This window comes from Oryzias melastigma, linkage group LG9, assembly GCF_002922805.2.
Source record: "Oryzias melastigma strain HK-1 linkage group LG9, ASM292280v2, whole genome shotgun sequence".
In the NCBI taxonomy this organism is placed as follows: Eukaryota; Metazoa; Chordata; class Actinopteri; order Beloniformes; family Adrianichthyidae; genus Oryzias; species Oryzias melastigma.
Window position 1 is genome coordinate 18,298,367 of NC_050520.1, and position 21,897 is coordinate 18,320,263.

At 37.9% G+C, this 21,897-nt stretch overlaps 1 protein-coding gene across 10 annotated transcripts in view; it reads left to right on the top strand.

Annotated features, from left to right (window-relative positions):
• Positions 1-6: 6 nt before the first annotated feature.
• The window catches only part of ank1a (ankyrin 1, erythrocytic a), an 81,599-nt gene continuing 59,708 nt past the window's right edge, over positions 7-21,897 (top strand). For 6 of the 10 annotated variants that reach the window (XM_036213549.1, XM_036213546.1, XM_036213548.1 and 3 more), the window contains exon 1: positions 369-781. In XM_036213549.1, the coding sequence (XP_036069442.1) occupies positions 656-781 (126 nt within the window). In that variant the 5' untranslated portion in view covers positions 369-655. Of the gene's footprint in view, positions 782-21,897 lie in introns of all 10 variants that reach the window. The other 4 variants (XM_036213551.1, XM_036213552.1, XM_036213555.1 and 1 more) reach the window with 4 other exon arrangements.

Genomic DNA, 21,897 nt, shown 5'->3' on the forward strand with positions numbered 1-21,897 from the left:
TGTGTGTGTGCATGCATCTAAGTATGATTGATGGTTTGATTGGCTGTGCTGATGACGGGTTTTCCTCTCACTCCACTGACTCTATGCATAGCAGATCTGTGAAGATTGTGAAAGTAAAGGCAAAAAAGAAAGCAAAAATTTGTCTTTAATTTAAAATGTTTTCATGCTTTTATTGCAATCTGGTCAGTGAGGAGGGTAGTGGGACAGTGGAAGCACTTCCTAACACGATAAATCAGTTAAGTGGAGATGAGGAGCTCAGGGGCAAGAAGGCAAACCTGTTTCTTCACTATTATTAACCCCTTGCTTTCTGTGCAGGGCAGGCATGAGATTAGAGCGAAAGCAGCCGCGAAGGGAAGTGAGATGGGGGGGGTGTAAGCATCGAAGCAAGAGGGAGGGAGGGGAGTGAGAGAAAGGGAGCTGCGCTGCGGTAGCATCCCACAGCAGACGGCTGAGGATCGCCGGGGTGTGTGTGACTGCACTGCTGAAGAGGAGGAGGAGGAGGGAAAGGCAGAGCACGCTCGCAGACTCTGCAGGGCCACAGAGGAGTGTACAGCAGCAGTGCTTGGCCCGCACCAGGTAGAAGTCCCTGTGCCGTCACCCGCAGACCACCGTTTTATGCCCTGCCAACAGCGCCAAGACCCTCACCACCAGCGCCATGGCACAAGCCGCCAAACACCTCCGCAAAAACAAGGATTTAGAAGCCCAGTTGGAGCAGGAGCGCAAAGAGAAGGAGGAGGAGAGGGTTAAAAAGAGGAGTCGCTCACGGGATAAAAAACGCAAGGTACTGGGACCATTCACAGGTGGGGGGTAGTTTGGGGTGCGGTGATGGGAGAAAGGTTGGGAGGGAGGAATGTTTTGAAACCCCCCCTCTTTTTCTCTGTCATGCTATGTCAGAGGTGCCAGGGTACACATGGAAACCCCGTCATTTCCACTGTGTGTTCACAGCCTCCTTGGCACACATGTATGTCATGTGCATACAGATACGGGGAAACAGTACAACACACTGCATGCTTTCTACTCCTTTTGACTGCTCTGTATCTGCTTTACGACTGTCCTGTCTGAGCCCTCGGATGAAGCAGGGGGGTACTCTCTTTACGTGTTTCTTCTCTCCTGTGCCTTTTCTCGTTCTTTGTTTTCACATTGCACTACACACTAATCTTCTACGAGGACAGCAACCTTGCTTGTCTCTGCAACACCATTCTCTTCTGCTCCGATTTATTTATTTTTTTCCCTCCTTCGCGAGGCACTGTAATGACTGCAGGGAAAGCCTGCAGGCTTCAGTCTGAATGAGAAGTGCCAGGCGGAGCTGGACGCCTGGCAAGCTTCACTGTAAACTGTAAATCTCTCCTCCGTCAGTCACCGGCTGCAGGAACGCATCATCCATTCTTCCTCTGGCCGTTTGTCGCATTTCACTTCAACTCATTAATGGAAATGAGTCATCCTCAGATTATGTTTTGGTGGTAAATTGGGTCTTTAGTGTAGCCTCCCTGTGAGCCTGCGTTGTGCCAGGCTGGCTGTAAACCAATCTGATGCTGATGCAGTAGAGACAGTGTTACGGGCAGAAATGCAGTGCAGCTTCCTCTCTCCCAGAGAGCAGAGGTAGAGCAGAACGGTGCATATCCATGCTGTTAGAACCACTTAAGCAGAATTATGAGGGGAAGAAAAAAAACAAGGATAACAAGAGGTGCTTTATTATGATCTGTAAAGGTTTAGCCTTTAACTCTGGAATCTCTTCATCAAAGAGAAATACTTGCCATCACTCAGTCTGCAATGACTGATATGAATCATTGATTTCCAAGTTCAAGTTCCATCATGTTCTTTGCTCACAAGCTTTGTAAAAGACACACCTTTAGGTGTTCTTTTAAAGAATCTGAATGTGGAATATAATGTGTGTGTGTGTGTGTGTGTGTGTGTGTGTACATGTGTGAACGCTGAGGTCCAAGAAGGGAAAGCCTGCAGCTTTAACAGCATGAATGAGGCTGGGATGAGGATTCTGCGCAGGATGCTAATGCAGTCCAACTTTGACAGAGATCATTTTGATTCAAAGGCGCTGGTGTACCTTACATAACACCTCAAGCAGATCTTAATACTGGGAAAAAACTGTCATTCCACGCATCTTCTCTAAAGCCTGGTGGGATTTATTAATTCAGCTGTGCACTCCTTCATTTTCAGGTTGACTGGCTGGGTGTCTGCATATTGTCAGACTGTCAAACCAATTGTTGCATTTAGCTCTTTTCTTTGTTTGTCACTGAACAGCCTCTTGCTTTGATCACTATTTTTGGCATCCATCTGATCCTTGGGAGCTCCTTCATCCTTAAGTTCACATTCAGCGAAAGTCCATGCTAAAAAAAAAGGTTTTGAATATTCACTTTAGGCAATTATTTTATATGACTAGTCATGAGATCTGAATCTCCATCATGGGTTTAATTTGAATTTGATTTTGCGGTTGCCGATACGATTCAGTCGATATTGTTTCATTTTGAGCGATCTGATCCACTACCTGATCGATCCAGGACACCTTCAGCAGGGCTGCATGGTGCTGCAGTGATTAGTGGTCTTGCCTCACAGCAAGAAGGCCCCAGTTCAAGTCCCAGCTAGGACCTTTATACGTGGAGTTTTGCACGTTCTCCCCATGTATGTGTGGGTCTTCTGGGACTACAGCTTTCTCCCACAGTCCAAAAACATGTTTCCTAGGTGATTAGGGGACTCTTAATCATCCCTAGGTGATGAATGGATGGATGGATGGAGGGAGATCTTTAGCCAAAAATTTGCTTAGTGCAGGTAAAGTTTTCCAGATTCTTGCAAGACAATCAAAATGTGTTCAAACACATAAGTAAACAAGAATTAATGACAAATCCATTCACATTTTAGTTTCATGAAGTTCAGCCCACTGTTGTTTTTCCACATCAAAATAATCCAAGTTGAACATTATTAGAACATGATACCACACTGTATGGTCACATGTCTTTCCAAAATTCAAAGTGTTGGACTGTAATGATGGCTTGATTATTTTTTGTGTTTTCTACTCTGAAGGTACTTGGTCGCTTTTACATTATAGGGAAATAAACCTACCATGTCTCAAACAATGTTGTATTTTTCAATATTGACAATATTTATTTAATTTTGAAATGATTATATAATAGTATAGGTCAATAGTTGATAGCTGATTGGCTCACACAGACCTATCTATTCTAGGAACATAAATCGATTAATCGTTTCACCGCTATTTCCTTCTATTTCTATTAAAAAAATATCCTTTTTTTGTTGAACACTTATCTCATAGACTTAAATGTTTCTGCTTTTAATCATAAATTCTTGCTATACTTTTTTCTCCTTTTTTTCTTTTTTTCTCTTTTTTTCCTTTTTATTCTATTTTTTCCTTTTTTCTCTTTTTTGCCCTTTTTTCCTTTTTCCTTTTTTTCTTTTTTTCTTTTTTTTCCATTTTTTTCTCTTTTTTCCCTTTTTTTCCTTTCTTCCCTTTTTTCCTTTTTTTCTTTTTCCCCCTTTTTTTCTTTTTTTCTCTTTTTCTTTTTTTCCCTTTTTTTTCCTTATTTCTTTTTTCCTTTTTTTCTTTTTTCCTTTTTTTCCTTTCTGTTTTTCCCTTTTTTCTGTTTTCTTTTTTTCCCTTTTTTCTTTTTTCCTTTTTTCCCTCTTTTTTCTTAAAAAAGGGAAAAAATAATAATAAATAAATAAATAAATTCTTGCTATATTCATTTTTAGTTTCAGGTGCAGAAAACAGTTTTGTTTTTAGTGGGATGTAATGGTTTCCTCTTGATAATGGTAGCTATTTTCCTTCTAGTATCTTTTTAAAAATATAATTTAAAGGTGTCGCTTCATTTTCTTTGTTTCATCACTTTGTTGTCTTTCTTTAAAAGGTTAGTAAGTAACTCCTCCCTGTTTGGGAGGAATTGATCTGGGCTCTTTGTTAAATGTTTACGATCATGAAATGTACAGTTTTCCTCTGAATGGATGAAAGAAGTGTTTTAATTGGCTTCAGGATGTTGTGGTAATGTACAGCACAGGTCAACTGCTAGCAGTGGATGATGTTGTCCTCAAATTACTTTAATTGATGAGTTTGCTCCTCCTGAAAAATGAGCATTGTCAGGCAGTGAACAACGCCCTATTGTCCCAGTCAGCACCTATTTTACCCTCATTCTGCATGTGCATTTTTTTTCTTTACTGAAGATACTTTGAAGCATTTACCTGCTGACTGAGATCATGAAGGATGAAGACGGGCAGAAATGTGAAACCTTGAGTTGGTGTTATTATAATGTGTGCTGTTTATTCAGATAAAATGCTGCCACAAGGTCAGAGAGCACAACAACCTTATAGTCACTGTTTTATGTGTTTTCTGTGATATTTGGGCTCATGCCTTTGAAATGTATAGGGATACAGAGAGTAACCCCCTCTCCTTCCATTGCTCATGTTTCAGGACACATTACATTTTTTTATTATTATTTTCAAGTCACGTTAATGTAAAAAATTAATACAATATGTCATAATTAAAAAAAAAACATTTTGCCATGTTGTCACAACATGATTCAGGGGCTTGTAATTCTACTTTAAGACTAATAAATTAGAAAAAAAAAATCACTTTGAATTGAGTTATATTAGTCTTTCCCATCAATGTAGTTGAACTTAGTCTTTACTGAGGTTTGTTTTTATTTTAAAGCACTTTTCTGTAGTTTTGTTGGGATGTTGGGGATCTCTTTTACAATTCCTCAACTGATTCAACTCTTCTCATCTAACTGATGACTTGACATTTATTTCTAGGTTAAACCACAGGCCTGATTTTGCCAAATCCATACAAATCATTACATTTTTGCTACTAACTATCAATATAACGTGTTTCATGTTTATGCTTGTTAGATTTTTTGTTCACCAGATGTTGTAAGGTTTATTTTAACCCAACAAGTCAGCTTTGCTGCATGACATTGTCCTCTAATTTGATTTTCACAGTAACAAAGCACAAGTTTCATCTCTCAAACATAAATTATCATTTTCATCTTTTTATTTTTTAAAACATAATAGTGGAACATTTTCACCTTGATTGTTGGTTCCAGAGGTTACATAACATTTTTAAAGACTTGACCCCGTGTTGGTGCTATTATGGTACAATAACATATAAAAGTGAAACACAGTGGAGTTGCCTTTTTGCTGTTTGATGTCTGACAGCTTTTTGATTGAAAATATTCTTTTGGGATAGAAGTACCTGCACGGCCTCCTCAGATGGCTGTTCTAACATAGGATGGTGTCTGTGATGGTCAGCCATCAGTTCAGTCATAAAAGTACGGTCCAGGAGCTCAATCTTCATCTTCATATCAGCCAGAGGAGGCAGCAGTGGATCAGCATTCCAACCTTGTCACAGTTTGTCCTCCAAGTTGTCTGACTCTCCATGCCTCAACGACAAAAAGATTGTGTTGATTCTTACCATAACATTTTATGTTTGTGCATACAGTATGACTGGATATGTGTTCAAGGTAGAGTTTGGTTTGATAAGTAATAGATTTTTGCCCATTGAAATCCAATAATAATAGCTATCAGTTACCGTGTCATGAGTTTAAGTTCACTTTATGTGTCGATTTTAATATATGTTCAATAACTAAATTTAGCAAGAACATTTTCTTGATCTATTTTTACATTATTATTTATATTTTTAAATCAACAAGTTAACAAAAATATTTTATGCATGATTATAAATGGATAAATTATTGGTTTTTACATAAGGCTTAGTCCAGTGAATATTCTTACCTCTATTTTTTTGGGTTGTTTTCTTTGGGTTGTATTCAAATTTTGGATTTTATACTAATATATGATGCCTAAAATTATATTATTTATCAAAAACAAAACAGACTGGAACAATTAATAAATGTCCAGACCATCCTGGCCGAACATGATTGTTACCAAATCAAAGAGTATCCAGACTTCTGATTAAAGTTGGGTGGAAATTGTGAGCTGCGACTTGACCTTCATAGACCTTGACATGATGCTGCTCTGTCAACTTTCTTTAGTGGTAGAGAACACTGTCAAGTTTTTCTAATTTGTGCGTTAAGTGCTGCTGTAAGGGGCTTGTGACATGGTGATGCTGGAAGCAGAGAAAAATATGCTTAGAGCACCTTGTTCTGTTAGTTGAAATGTTTGCATTTGACAGCATAGTAGAAACTATTGATGCAATGACTCCAGCTCCAGCTTTTACAGTCAAGGTCACATACCTGAAATCAGAAATCTGTTCCTAGTACTGAATTTGGCATCGGAGCTGTTTCAGGGTTGCAATCATTTGATTGGAAAGTTGGTTCAGAACTTCTTTTCACCGAACCATCAAACTGAAATTTGATACAGCTTTGGGGCAACTGGATCAGAGAATGTGAGAGAATGTCGAGGAACTGTTGGAGGTCACAAATAAGTCATGCTTGGTCAAGGTCGCAAAATGGTTGAGGACATCTGGCACACCAACCATTAAAAAAGTGGTTTGTATAAGACTAATGGGAGTATTGTTGGCTAAAATTAATCAACTAGTGCATATTTAACCTCTCAAGACCTGAGCTAATATTTTTTACACATGTAGCCAGTTAAGTGTAGCAAGTGCAGTTAAGTGTATGTAGCCAAAGTTTTTGACTCATGGGCAACAAAGAGTAGTAAAATTTGACAGAAGGGGCAGACTAGGAACATATGCATGGAGTCTTTTGGTAATCCACATCATTAGAAAAAAAATAAAAATGAAATCTGGATTAAAAATGTGCTTAAAGTTTGATTGAAAATGAAAATATATATTGTAAAACACAACATTTTGGAGTTTTTGTTTCAAAAGTTGTGGTTTTTGTTCTAATTTTAGTGCCATTGGATTGATGGGTTGATGTTCCTCAGGGAAAAAGACAAACTTACAGAAATGCTGTGTTCATGTGGTGTTGGGATGATTGGAGAAAATGACTGTCCGACTCTGAAAGCACACATGAACGTCCAAAATTACAGGAAAAATAAAATATTGATAAGGCTTAACAATACAATCTATTCCAGTTTGGTGGGCCAAATGGTTTAACTGGCCACATTTGGCCCCTGATCTGTAGTTTGTCCACTCCTGTTTTAGGGTCCAAAAAAGTCCAATGAGTCAGTAAAAAAACAGTAAAACTTGCTGACAACAATGCTGTTGGTATTTTGAACATAGGATAATTGTTTCTAATTGAAGCTCCTTTGTTACCATGAAGCAGAAGAATTACTCGTCTTCATTCGTCCTTGATGGGCTGTGGCCCAGGTGGCCTCGTTGGCTTCTCCGGCTCATGACTCAGCAGGTCTTCCTGGAGCAGTCGATCATTTTGAAGGGAAAAGGACTTTCTACGGTCCAGCTCTGGACCGTTCTGCAAGTGCTGCTGCATGGACAGATGTTTTCAACCAGTGAAAGTGGGAAAGAACACAGAGATGAGTCCTGTTCAACAACCAACCTACAAAGAGCTAAAAGGCTATCCTCATTGTAGTTTAATACAAAAAAAGGAAATTTTACTCTTTATAAGGTGTCATCTTCGCCTTTTTTAAGGCCTAGAAAAGAAATCAGAGCCAAACAAGCTGAATAATCAACTGTGGGGTCTCAGCTTAGTCAAATCTCTGATGCTTCAGCATATTCTTTGAATTGTTGATGAAGCCGTCTCACTGTGTTGTCACTTTCCTTATCACTGCGGCTTTTAATTTTTAAAGGGAAATAAACCTGTCCAGCCTTTAGATGTAATTTAGTTAAAATAAAAGAAAGCATGAGCGATGATTTCAGTAATCCTTGACAGCCTGGAGACTCAGACTGTCTCTTATTGTGTTTCCTGGCTGGCAACTGTAAATTATGATAAATAACACAGGATAGTCTGATGTTTTCAGGAAAGCATTCCCTCTAACAAACGCTTGTGCCATGAATTAAGATTAACGCAGTCTTTGTGTTCTTCCAAAACACGTGAACTGATGTGTCATGTCGAGAGGGGCTTCCTCAGATTTTCCTCCCCCCTCTTCATCTTTTTTCTCGATCTCTGTCCTTGGCAGATTGCACTAATCTCCTCTCGCTATTCTGATAGTGCGGCTGTTATGTAACTGCATGAATCAAGAATGGAGAGATCAGGTTCATTCAATTGGATTGTCTTCGTGCCCAAATAAAAGAGAAGAGGAAAGAATAAGGTGGCATGTTCTGATAGGGCTTTGATACATGATCTCAGGACTGCTTGATATGAGAAAAACAAAGCTTTCTGTGTCTATTATCCACCCCGAGCTGTTTTCCCTTAAGCTCCTTCTGCCGATGAGTTAGGAGAGAGAAAAATACAGGAGGTGACATAGCAAGCTTAGCAGAGTTTGATAATCAGGAGCCGAGTTCTGCCTGGAAATCTTAAGACTCTTGGATTAAAGTTGGAGCCTGTTTGCTCTTTGTAGTCCAGCTTTAGCTTTAATATTTGTCACTGTTAGGTGCAACTCAGCTAAACCAGAATAGCAGTTGATGTTTCTCGCTGCACTCTTTCTGACATTTACACTCCCAAGAGGCTAAAATAATGTATGAAGTCCTTTTACCACCACTCTGGGAAATGTAGATTTTGACAAAAGCTGTTCGCATCTCCTCAAACTGGGCATGATTGCATGCTAAAACCGACATTGTTTGACTTATGCGTCGGAGAACAAGCTTGATTGATTTGTATGTGTGTGGGAAGGGGCTTATGTGTTTATGATTGAGTGCGAGAGTGCAGTCTGAAACATTTCAGCCCAAAGGTACAGTTACAGAGAAGCATGGGAGCAGAGAGAAGTGAAATATTAGAGGAGTGAGGGTGACCCCATGGTGACTCTGTACCCTTTTTCCCAGTGGATGGATGAGGTCGAATTTTCCCACTGATACGAGGAATTCTTCCTAACCGAGGGAATAGACAAAAGCAGTCTAACAGGTTGCTATAGCTTCCTGCTTTTAAATCTTCAGTAATGCTACATATGCACCGGGTATGTGATGTGCATTCAAGAACATGGGTTCTTGAATGTTCTTTTAGCATACTTTAACTTTGGACTGTTGCTACCTGATACTAGTGCATGTACTTACAGTTGGTGCGAAATGTCAAAACGGTACAAATCTTGCGAATCTCGTTCCAGGCTTTATCTTTCATAGCTCTGTTCCGCAATATGAAATACTTGGTATCATATAATTTTGGCCGGGCACAAACTGCATTTATCAATTTCTCCTTCAAGATCAATTTTCAAACGGTTGGCTCTTCTGTGCATAAAACAATGAGATTATTTATATGTCTCAACCAAATCCCTGATTGGTCAAAGATCAACTGTTTTAACTTTCAACACGCTTTCAGTGATTGGGCGTTTTGTATCGAAGCCCAAAAATGGAATTAAAAATTTGCATTAATGTGGCATTTATGCACATTTATATAGACTTTACATTGGAAGTGCTCGCTTGAATGCACGTTTTCAAGCTCAGTGTGAACGTTGCAGAATGAGTGAGGATGGTAGAACATATTCTTCATTTCATGGTGTTGGCAGCAGTAGATTGACATCAGAGTCTGAATTTCTGATTTCTATGAATTTGCAAATGTAACATAAACTGTGTTGAAGGAGCTTAAACATTTTTGAATAACCAGTGAGTTAAACTTCCTTTCTAAATAGTTGGTTTAGTTTTGTTAAGTCATCTATTTTCAACATAAACAGTCAGGGTTGCAGCACCATCCATCCATCCATCCATCTCCTTGGCCGCTTCTTCCCCTTCGGGGTCGCGGGGGTGTCGGAGCCTAACCCGGCTACTGATGGGCAAAGGCGGGGTACACCCTGGACAGGTCGCCAGTCTGTCTCAGGGCCTCAATCACACACCCATTTACTCTCACATTCACACCTAGGGACAATTTAGAGTCACCAATTAACCTATGAAGCATGTTTTTGGATGGTGGGAGGAAGCCGGAGTCCCCGGTGAAAACCCACGCATGCACAGCGAGAACATGCAAACTCCACACAGAAAGGTCCCAGCCGGGATTTGAACCGGGGCCTTCTCGCTGTGAGGCAAGAGCGCTAACCACTGCGCCACCGTGCAGCCCTGTTGCAGCACCATAGACCCTCTAATAAAATCATGGCAATTTGAAATTCCCGAGGATTGTATTGCTTCCATCTAACAGTTTTTACTTCTTATTCTGTTCTTTGTAGATGTACCTCAGCATTATTAGAAAGAACACAATAAAACATTAAAGGTTACTGTCACACCTGGTTGTGTGAAATCTGTTCTCTGCTTTTGATCCGTCCTTCAAGGGAGCGGTGAATCAGCTGGATTCTCAACCCCCAAGCTCAGAGTCAACCATGGAGGAACCGAGTCATTTTTTTGAGACTTTAATATGATCCAACTGTGGATTTGAAGCCATAGTCTCCCTGGTCTAAGTGAAGACAATCACTTGGAACATGCTGCAAAATGAAAGCACATTTGATAGTGATTATTAGAAGAGCAAAGGTAATATATATATATATATATATAAAGTATATTTAACATAAAATACATACTAAGGAAAATACTTTTCCTTAGTACTGTACCCAGTTTAAATGATTAGTACCGGTAAGTCCTTTCAACCTGTCTCGCACAAAAATGAGTAAATACGGACATTGAAAGCACATTAAAAATGTGTCCATAAAGTGTTTGTTCAGTGCAGATTTACTGCAAAATCCTCAGGCCCACTGGTGTCATAACAGGACTTCTTAGGCTGCAGTAAATGATGCTAACACATCATGCTAACATACATTTACACCCAGCATGTTGGTGTGAAGTTGTATTATTTTAATGTGGAAAAACAACAGTGAGCTGAACTTTATGAAACTAAAATGTGAATGGATTTGACATTAATTCTTGTTTACTTGTTTGTTTGTACATATTTATTTAACAATTGATTATCTTGCAAGAAAAACAAGGATTCTGAAAAATTTCACCTGCACTGTTCAGTACCCAGGTTGTTATCTCTGAGCCACACTGAGTTTTTTGAAAGATGTCGGATTGATTTTAAGTCAGTGAATCGGATCGTTCAAAATGAACCAATATCTACTATGAATTGTATCTTCAATCACAAACTAAGATATTAATTAAATTGTTCAAATGATTCGTTACACCCTTATTGATCAGATCAAAACACAGTTGTGTCATGTGAAGGGAGGATATTGTGCTATTTTTCACTATTTTATTTTGTTAAAATTGTATATTTTAAAATTAGGATACATAAATGGCTCATCCAGTATCAAACAAGGTAGTTTCTTTATTTTTGGTCTGGATGTACTGAATATAACATTAGAGCTTCCCTTCAACATGTAAAATGAATGTGAGTGCTCGCCTTCTGGAGCTGTACTCACTCTGTTCTCTTGTGTGTCTAAAAAAACAGACTTTATTTAATCTTTTTACAGACACTGCAAACCAAAAGATTTCAGTTTTAATTCCCCTGTATAAATAACATGTTCTACCTAATGAGTCAAGAGTGGTTTAGGAACTTATAGTGCTTTACTGTTTACACAAGAAGATAAAGTTGTAGTTTTCTCTTTTTGTCTAGTTTTTGCTTCATTTGGTTGTGAAACAACTGCAACCACACTTTGATCATCCGTTGGCTAATCTGATGGCCAATAGATATTTAAAAAAATGACAGAGTGTGGTCCATCAATCCAACAAGCAATAAATCATAATTGCAAAGCTAATCATTCCACCTTTATATTTTTTATTTGGTCAAATTATACAACATATTTTCTAGTTTAGACTTTATTTTTGGCTTTTAAAATGAAAGGGAAAGACCTATCCCATAAGTTCAGTGCAGTCATACTAACTAACATAAAATGTGTTTAACAGAAAGAGACTGGGACTTCCAGAAAAAGGTCACATGTCTAAAAATGCTACATTTAGGCCTACATACTAATCCTACTGGTTCACTGAAAAAGCAAACCAAAAAAGTAAAAAATCTGTGTTGATCCTTTATTTGACACCCTGTAATAATTCCATTTATAACCTTCTTTTGGATGATCTGTGAGTTGTTCAGAATGACAAGGACACACAGAAATACCTGCATATCTAACCAGAGTTTGTCCCTCTACTCCTTGAGTGTCTTTTTGCCGATGAGCTCATTCCTTCAGTGAACAGAGACGCGTGGATTGTCTCGTGGCTCACAATTTACTAGCTAGCCGGGATGCTGGTGTCACCTAGCATCTAATTGGCTGACCCTGGAGATTTTTCTTAGGCAGACTTAGAGCCTGATGCCCACCCCGCTCCCCCTGCCCCTCCTCTCTCTTCCTCTCTTCTGTAATCAATCCTCCTGCCTCAGTACAGACTACAACCCCATCCCCTTCTGTGCTGCAGTTTCTTGTATCATACTGCAACACTGCCAGATCATGGATTCTTAACACCTCCCTCTCTCTGAGTTTGTGCTTCACATTGTGAATTCACATTTAAAGAGATTAAGTGAGCAACAGTGAGAGGAAGGAGGGGGCACAAAGCATCAGTCACTTTTATTGCTTCAGCAGCCTAACCTTTTTAATAGACGGGAGAATATGAGAACTGAGGAGACAGACATCCACTTTTGACCACACAGGTCTAAGGATGTAGAGATTCTCCTGACAGTGCTTTCAGCGTGTCTCCCTTCCATTTAGCTCGTCTTTGGAACCAAAAAAGGAGGTTCACTTCTTAAGAACTTCAATGTTCGATACCCAGCACAAAGTAAAGGAGACGCTGAGAACGTGCGGCAGCTTTGCAAGGTCAACCACACCTCATACTCAATCACATGTACACACACATTTATGTAGACGAGCGCACACACATCCACTGTCAGCCAGCCCTTAGTCAGCATGGTGCAGGCTGATCTGTGACAAGGTTGGATATCGCCATCTAGTGTTTCTATTTATTCATTGAAGGCTGGCAATCTTTTTTTTTTTTTTTTAGAAAACATTTCAGCTTCTTAGTTTATGAAAAATAATTTTTTCTACGAATATTTTATCTTTACTCCAACATCTGGTCCAGCAACCACAAATGAGTCAGCAACAACATCCCCTATGTTTAGTAATTTGTTACCGAACTTTGTAACCTGACTTAAAGGCTCCTTTTTATTTTATTTAAAGTTGCATATCTCACACTTTAGTTGTTGCAGTAAGTCACATCAACCAAAATTTGCCTTCCTCCTCCTTTTGAATTGGTCTGAGAATTACAAAGAGACTGGTAGATTGGAAAATATTGTCTTCTTGGTGAATTATTCATGGGTATTGATGTGAAGTCAGATATTGTCTACATTGCATTTGACTTCACTAATCATGTTCTCATCTTCTTTCTGCTGCTTTTCTCCACACTCTTGCATCTTCTAGTCTTTCATCCTTTCCCTCCATGCTGCAGTGTAAGTGAGGATGAATATATTGGAGAGCCTGAGGCAGTGCAGGACAGTTACTCTGCTGGTAATGGAGGGAATGTTTGTCCAAGCATAGAGCACAGCCACTTTGGCATCTGCATTTCTGCAGACAGAGCTTTAGTTGTGAATAATGATGGTGAAACACTTGTGCATCTTTAAAAAAATGTTTGTGTTCTTTTTGAGTAGCATGTACATGATGGAGTCGTCTTTAAATGACATGTTATCTCTGAAACTGACTTAAATAACCTCTCAAGCTTGGTTCAACACATTTACAGTAAATCTGTGGCAATATTTTACAATCTTTTGTTCATGCCGAGTTAAAAAAAAGAGTAATCAAAATCAGCCATTATTTAGAATATGCAAAATCAATATATAAAATCCTGAAATCTAATTTTTAGGCTCTAATATTTTTTATTGTAATTTATTTTTGTTTTTGTTTAATTGAAGTAACTCATTTTATTAGCCAAAGTAAAATAAATAAATTAAGATCCAATTGTATTGAACCATAACCATGTTGTATAATAATGTGAGAAATTTTTTATATAGTGCAACTGCAAGTTTTTCACATTTTATTTACATGTTTGTGTAGAAATACTTCTTTTCTCACTTGACATGAGCTGCTTACTGTATGTCCTCTAATGTCATTGGAAGTCTTGAATATAAGTTTATTTTGAATCATTATCCTTAATTGTACTGGCAAAACTAATTAAAGTTATCAGAAATAATGAGGTTAATTAAAGAAAGAATGTAAAATTGTGTTATTACTGATGTTCCTTTTTTTTCCTTGGATCCACGCTTTGTCCTTGGCCAGGAAGCTAAGGATCTTCATAGTCTTGCTGTTTTCCCATCATTCATCAGTTTTCTTGCCCCACATCCTCTGCCACCACTCTATAGTTGTTTTCCTCACTCTCACTTTCTGCTGATTGTGTGAAACTGAATCTGCTTTATTTTTTACTCGCTTTTCTCCACATGTTGTCTCTTGGTGATGCTGTGATCATCATTTTGTTCATATTTTTATTGAATTCTTCACTCTGAGCTACTTGGTCATATTTGAATTAATAAGATGGCAGTTTTATTTTATGACATATTGTGGTGGCTATATTTTAATGTTTGCTTTTTATGTTTGTTTATGTTTGTTTTTGTTATTGGCACCAGTATTCTTGTGTTTTCTTGGACTCAAAACCTTTGTGTTATGTAATGTCTTCATAACTTGCCAACATTTAGCTGAGGTTTTTGTGTGTGTGCAGAAACCTGGACAGCTTGTGTAGGAAGCAGTTTTGGTTGACTTAAAATGATTTTTACTTTTTTAAGCCTTAAATAAACGCTTGACTGTTAATGTTTCACATTTTAAATATATAGACATTACTAGAGTGTGTTCTGGCTCTCAAGAAGTTTGTAAAATGTAGCAAAAATACCAATATATGATAAATTAATGTGTTTCAATGGGTAATTTTATTTGACAAATCCTGGCTAAATGTTTGCACCAATTACCTAAAAGTATTTATTTCTTTTCCATTAATTGTATTATTTTTGGATTTCTGTTTTACACCTAAATAATGGATGAAAAGAAAAGGACAGCTCCCTCTGCTGGTCAGAACCGAGTCAGACTTTAGTTACCTCTCCCTTCATGGTTGGGATCAGTGAAACACTGAAAGGTGGTGGAAGGTGTAAAAGACTTATAGCTGCAGTTCCTTCATAAAGAATCAAAGTCACGCATTGCCCCAGATAGCAGCCGAGCATGCAGCACACACAACAGCTGTGCTTCCCTCTTTTTTTGATGCACTGCTGCAGTTCAGTGCTGCTCTGAAATACTGTTACACGGACTCATAAGTTATTCATGAATAAATTCTGCATTTGTTCAATCACTGTGAACTTGATTGACACATCGGAAGAGATGATTTCCATCTACTCTTTAAAATGCTCTGCATGCATATCATGATAGCAAATAATTATAAACACTTTCTATATTTTCAGGATTTCTTTTTTGATGAAATATTAGATTTTCTAAGTTAGCAAACATTTAAAGATTTAGAGGATAATTTATATCTTGCACATGGAGGTAGTTTTTGTTTTTGGGAGTAGCACCTGATGACAGCAGGAGTGTCTCGTCTCAGAAGAAGATATCTTTAAGGAATGCGTTTGACCTGCCCTGCTCGACCCCTCCATTGCTCACAAGTATTGACAGGACTGATTGATTATGAGAGGCCCCGCAGAAGAGATTTAGTCATATTTTTAGAGCCACCGATGGTTGAAGAGGATTCAGGTGTTGGGGACCGGGAGGCCCACATAAATTCCGGCTGTCGCGGTGTTTGCGAGTGTGTACTTACTCACACCAGCATTTATAATTGCTGCCAAGGAAGAGAGGTTTTACTGCAGAGTCTAAAACTGGGAGTCCAGTGGTGCGTGTGCTTGCTGTCAAAGTGGGGATGCAGATTAGTGGAGGCAGGTCTGGCGCTGTGTGGTCCACAGCACTGCAGGGTCATAAATGATTTAATGGCAGGAGAGGTGAGCTCCTTCCTGCAGCTCTCAAGTTTGTGCAGATATTTACAATGTAGAGAAGTGATTCATTTTAATCACCAAAACAACTGTTGTATTACTGATCTCAATAAATTTAGTTTCTTTTAATCAATATTTATGACAATCACTCTACATGTTGTGTATTTGCCCTGATATCATTGATGTCCTAGACTTTTTTGGGAAAGAATTGCATAATTTTGCAGTGAAGAAACAAAATCTCATCCTCAATTTTCAGTATTGTGCTGCAGAATTTCTCTTTGGGTAAACAATACAACACTCTGCACATGGTAGATCACATTTCTCTGAGCTTTGGTACATATGAACACTTACAAAGCAGTTTACAGCAATATTTCTGGTGGACTGCAGTCAGTGAGCTTCATGCACACTATCTCCTTCAAGTTAAAGGTCACATGTCAGCGGAGTCATGTTTCCACTATTATTCAGTTTGTTCTCTCATTCTACCAGACATTAGACACCATGGCTTTTTATTTTTTCACTCTTCAGACATGAGAGAACTCGTTGCTATTATAATTGTTTGAGGATGGTAGAAGCATGGCCTTATGGGAAGGAATCATGAAGAGCTAAGCAGTGGGACTGAGTATCAATTTCCTGAATCAATTGGTTTGCAGTATCACATGATCATAATTTACTTCAGTTTTAAAACTGAAGCTATTTTAAATTAAACTTATATTTTTTATATATTAGATAAATACTTTTTGTCTTGGGTTTTCCCATAAGTTGTGTTTAAACCCAACACAAAATGATGAGAGCAATTTGGTTTTGCCCAGAACTGATGATATTGTAAAATTAATCAATGGACTTTATGAACTCGTGTAAAATGTTCTAAACGATTAAAAAAAGTGCATTAAATGTTACTTATATTACTTCCTTTATTTCTTATCCAGGACCGAGTTATGAGGACAGCCGTCTAATAAACTGTTTTTAGTTCTTTCAGTCATAAATAGTAATATCATATTCTTTTACATGATCATTTTTATCTATGATTTGTGTACATCCTCAGAAATTTTTGACTTTAAATCCACATGCCTCATTACTTCTGAAAACAAGAAAAACAGAAGTTATAAAAGAAGTCAGTTTTTGGTTGAAATAGTAAACATTTTAGCTTTATTTGCGATGTGTTTACAACTTCAGAACCAAGGACAGCTCCGCACACCTCTACAAACTTGAATGTGATGGATCTTGAAAGTTTTTTTTCGTTTATAAAAATTTGTCTTTTAAAAAAACTTCTATTGTTTTGTATGTTTGTTTTTTAGAAGTCATCCTACAAGAATATCCTTTCTTATATTATGCTCCATACATAATTGGTTCCCATTTTTGTCTCCAAACTCCTCACATTTCTCAAAGTACAAACCTGACAAAACCTAAAGATTTCTTTGATTGATGACAGTGTTAGATGGTGGTTTTCTAGTTGGCCTCTTTCGCAGTTCATCCCTCCTGTTATGCCTCATTTATTCAAAATGGCAGCCAATAAAGAGTGAAGCTATTTTAGGCTTTGCTTCTGGTCATGCACTTTTCTTTATGCTGATAAACCATTCTTTGAGGCACTTTAGTCGTCTTGATGTCGTGTTTAGCCTGCAGGCCTTTTTTTTAAAGAGATGTGCCACAAATTACATATAATCGGATTTTCATCTGCTTCGTCCTTCCTAAAGAAAATAATCTACAGCCAGAATGAATACCCACAATTAATTAAACCGTCTTTTTTTATTATACTGACAATCCTGAAATATTTAACTGTTTTTGTTATCATAGTCAAAACAAATGTGTTTTTTTCTTAATTGTCATAGAGAAGGTTGCATCAAAACTAGGATATTGTTGTTGAAACATAGAATAAAAGAAGACAAGTGAATTTATTTTCTTTATTTTCAACGCCAGCACCACTTTACCATTGACAGTTCATTAATAGATGAATAACTAAAGCACACATTTCTTCTTCTGTCCCTAAATACAGTCCGACTTATTGCACAACACCACCTAGTGGACAAAATACTATCACTACATCCCCCTTTTATTTATGTACTATTTTTAACAAGAATTCTCCAAAAGTGACCAAACGGAGAACCATTCACAGCATTAAACATACATATTTTTTTTCCAAGTTACACAACACCCCCTAGTAGAGTTCATGCTATCACTACAATTACTACAGTATTTTTCTTGTTTCAAGTACCCAACAGATTGTTGGTGTGCCATTTTATTTCATTTTGATCCAAAGTATTTATTCTTTGTTGCCCACTTCTTAGTAATTTTAATTTGTCCTCAGTTTGCCAAAGTATTTCCCACACTGGGCCTCTCTGTGCAAACATGTTCCCTCAGCAGGGCCAACAGCACATCACCTTTTCATTCTCTGCTTCTTTTGCTCCTCTTGACAATGCTCTTCAGCCACAGCTTCTCTTACAATGTGCGCTCTCATCACATCTAAACTTCTCTCTTCTCTTATGTCGTTTTTTTTTCTCCGCTTTCCTCTGAATCTCTAGTTTTAAGACACTTGCATTTTTGTTATTCTCTTGAACTGACCCCAACCCTTCCATTTATGCTCCTTTACACCCAATGTCCTCCGCTTTGACAACCTCCTTGAACCACTCGCACATCAAATCCCAGCTCAAGTGCTGCCTTCCTGTTTCACTGAGCGTCAAGGACTTCTCTGTGGTTGGTATGTGGGATGAGAACACATGCTTTGTGTGAGAAGAAGTGTTTCTTTCTTTTTTTCTGGTCCCAGGTGCACAGCAGTGGAGAATGTGACCTCTCCTGGTTGAGTATGGAGACTGAAAGTTAATTTAGATGTATAGTGACCATGTGGGGGGGTGAGAGTTTATAGGTTTAAGGGCAGGAAATGTTATCGTTATACAGATTAACTGTTCAAGCATCCTCATCATGGATCTTAAGTGTTTGTTAGTGTAATTAAGTTTTACTATTAAGCTATGATTGAATATATAACCATCACAGTGTTGGAATATGGATGTTTTCATGAGGTTTAATCTTTCAAAGTTCTCTCTTGTCTGCCTCTGCCATCTCTGTCATAAAATGAAAAATGTTCTTCAACTTAGTGGGAGTAAACTGCTTCAAGAGAGCAGCTAATTACTTTTCTGTCAGATCGTTATGTTATTTAACTTTGAGTCGTTATGCACCGGGCCTGGTGTAGAGAAGTGAATAAAACATTGTGCTTTTTGTTTCCTTTTTCCTTGTACATAGAGTTTGCTGAATAATACATTTCTAAAAGTTATGATTTATTTCCACACGATGGCTTTAGAGCTGAAATTATCCTAAAGAGCAAGCAGTACATTAGCATAAAATGTTTCTTTACCAGAGCAAATTGTGTAGAATGTCAAATTAATTGAGCAATTCTGGTAGGGAAATGTGTGTACTAATGAGAACGGCACTAAAAATGCCTGAATTTTTGTTTAGTCTTTAATCAAAAATATGCTCTTTTTAAAAAACAAATGTTAAAAAGAAATGTTCTCCCAGTTTATTTGTGAGATGATTAATGCAAGACATTTTATTCTCATTCATTTTTTTTTAATATTTGTATTTTCACATGGAAATCATTCTGACACCTCTAACATTAGCTGATGAGCTACAAAGCTGAAAACCTGGCTCCATGTCAGACACTAAAAGGAACAGATTAGATAATAACGATGTGATTCAGTAACACATTTCAGAAATGAAACAGAATTACTGCAAATGTCATAATTGTTTGTGTTTTAAAGCTACAATATTGTTGCATAACCGCTTTAAGATTTTCTGTCTCACACTTTTTTTTAACACCTTTCCATTTGTTGTCCTTTTTTTCAATGTTTGCTGAATGTACTTGATGTAATCACGTCATCTTTTTTGAGTGGTTGTACTCTGCTGAGATAAAAGCAGTCCTTTGGGAAGCAGCCTCCCGTCCTCCTTCCTTCTTCTTTGGGGTGCGGGTGCATCCCTCTGAAATAGCAGAGACAGGAAAAATAGGGTAAGGAGGATAAGAAGGGAGAGGACTTAGAGATGGAGGATGGAAAAATCCAAGAGAGGGAACACAAGAGCTAAAAAGAGGGAGCAGTGACGTCACTGTTGGTGTCGATGGGGAGCAGAGGAAAGCTCCATGAAAGCGGCTTGACTGTCCACCCGTTTGAATGTGCCCCTCACTGCTGATAAGGACGATGAAAGGAGCAATGATGACAGTGGGGGTGACTTAGGTTGCTATTTTTAGAGGCATTCAGCTCTTTATATTTGTGCAGAGCGTTTGTGCAGGCCTGTTTAAAGCTGCATTATTACAAGGGAGAATGGAAGGTTTTTTCCAAAGGTGCACGCATGCATCTTCATTTCTGTCCTACAGTGACGTGCACGTGGTTGCAGGTTTAAGCCACGTGTTCCAGTGCTGGCAACAGTGAGGAGTTCAGCAGGCTCTTCCCGTGTATATTCAGAAAATGGCTTTCAGGAGCTGTGAGTGGATGGATCTAAAGGAACGATTAAAAAAAAGGAAATACAAGAAAAATAGTCCATGCGCTGAAACTGACTTAAGTAAATATTGACCCTTGATGCCACAATACAAATGCTTTCTATTATTTAGGCTAATCTGCAGAAAAAAAATGTTATACACTATTTAAAATATTTTCAAAGTAATTCACATCACATTATAGGTGTGTTGAAGTCCACAAATAAGCTTCAATGACCCACTACTTTGTTGTAATTGGTGCAATAAAACTTAGAAAAACGTCTTATCCATTAAGACAAGAAAAGAAAGAAATTTTGATTGACTTATTCTGAAGTTTTTTTCTACATCAGAAGTGCCTTCAGAGACTATTGGGTACAAACAAACCTCAGAGACTCAGTCCGCTTTAAGAAAACTTTATGTTTAAGTCTGCGGCGTTCTTTGCTTTAAGGGAAAGCTAATTAATCTCTGGTCTGCTCCAAAAATGGACCACACTGTACAGCAGACTGAAAGTTATTATTTTTTTAATTAAAAAAAAACAAGTGAAAATGTGTAAACCTGTCAGCTAAAAATTCAGCGAATGCAATTTGGTATGAAACTCCTGTGCCTCTAAACTCATAGCGTGGAGCTGGGGGATGTATATTCTTCAAATGTCTCTGATGAACCTTTGACTCTTCAAAATGAATCCACAGTTTGATATGTGAAGTTTTTGTGCACAAAGCATAAATCTGTGTTGTGTACCTTGCGACAGACTGGCGACCTGTCCATGCCAATGTGTACCCTGCATTCGCCCAGCAGTATTTGGGACAGACTTCAGTTCTGGAGTAATGTAAATACTTATTCAAGATCAAAAAACTGCATTTTATTACATTTCAAAGACTCAGGTTGGATAGAAATGTGCCTTGATGTTGAACTGACCTGTAGAACTGTTGGTCCATTATTATGAGGAAAAAGATAACATCAGCATCAGAGACTGGGTTTTCTTTTGTTCTCCTTAAGTACCCGCTGCACAGCGTGTATATAAAAGGTAGAACGTACATTTAAAAACCCACCATCAGCAGCTTAAAACCTAACAGCGTTTGGCTCATGAGTGAGCTGACTCTGCAACACGAGATGTTCAGAAGCAGAGAGGCAAATGAAGAGGGAAGTTTTTCTTTATTTCAACAAATAAGCCAGGCTTGCTGTTTGCTTTTAATACTTTTATAACTTTGACTTCTACAAAACAGTGAGAATAAAGTATTTGGTGTCTAATAGTGTGTGATAACTGATATAGATCATCAATGAGGGTAATGAATGACTGAATTAAATATTCTGCTCTTATAAAAACTGGTGCATAAAGCCTTCTTACATGAAAAATTACAAAAATAAAGTAGTCACTTTTCTCTTTTGGGCAGAGACTCTTCTGTCGTCTTCCACACTGACAATGATACCTTTCATATTACATTTCCCAAAAGGGAAATAAACAATAAAATCACCCATAGTTATTGAAATATTTACAAAAAAAGAGAAAGATTTGATTGTTCAAACTAAAATTTAAAAGGGTAAAACCACTAACATTAAGGTCAACAAGCCCCAAAATTAGAGAATTAAAAAAAAAAA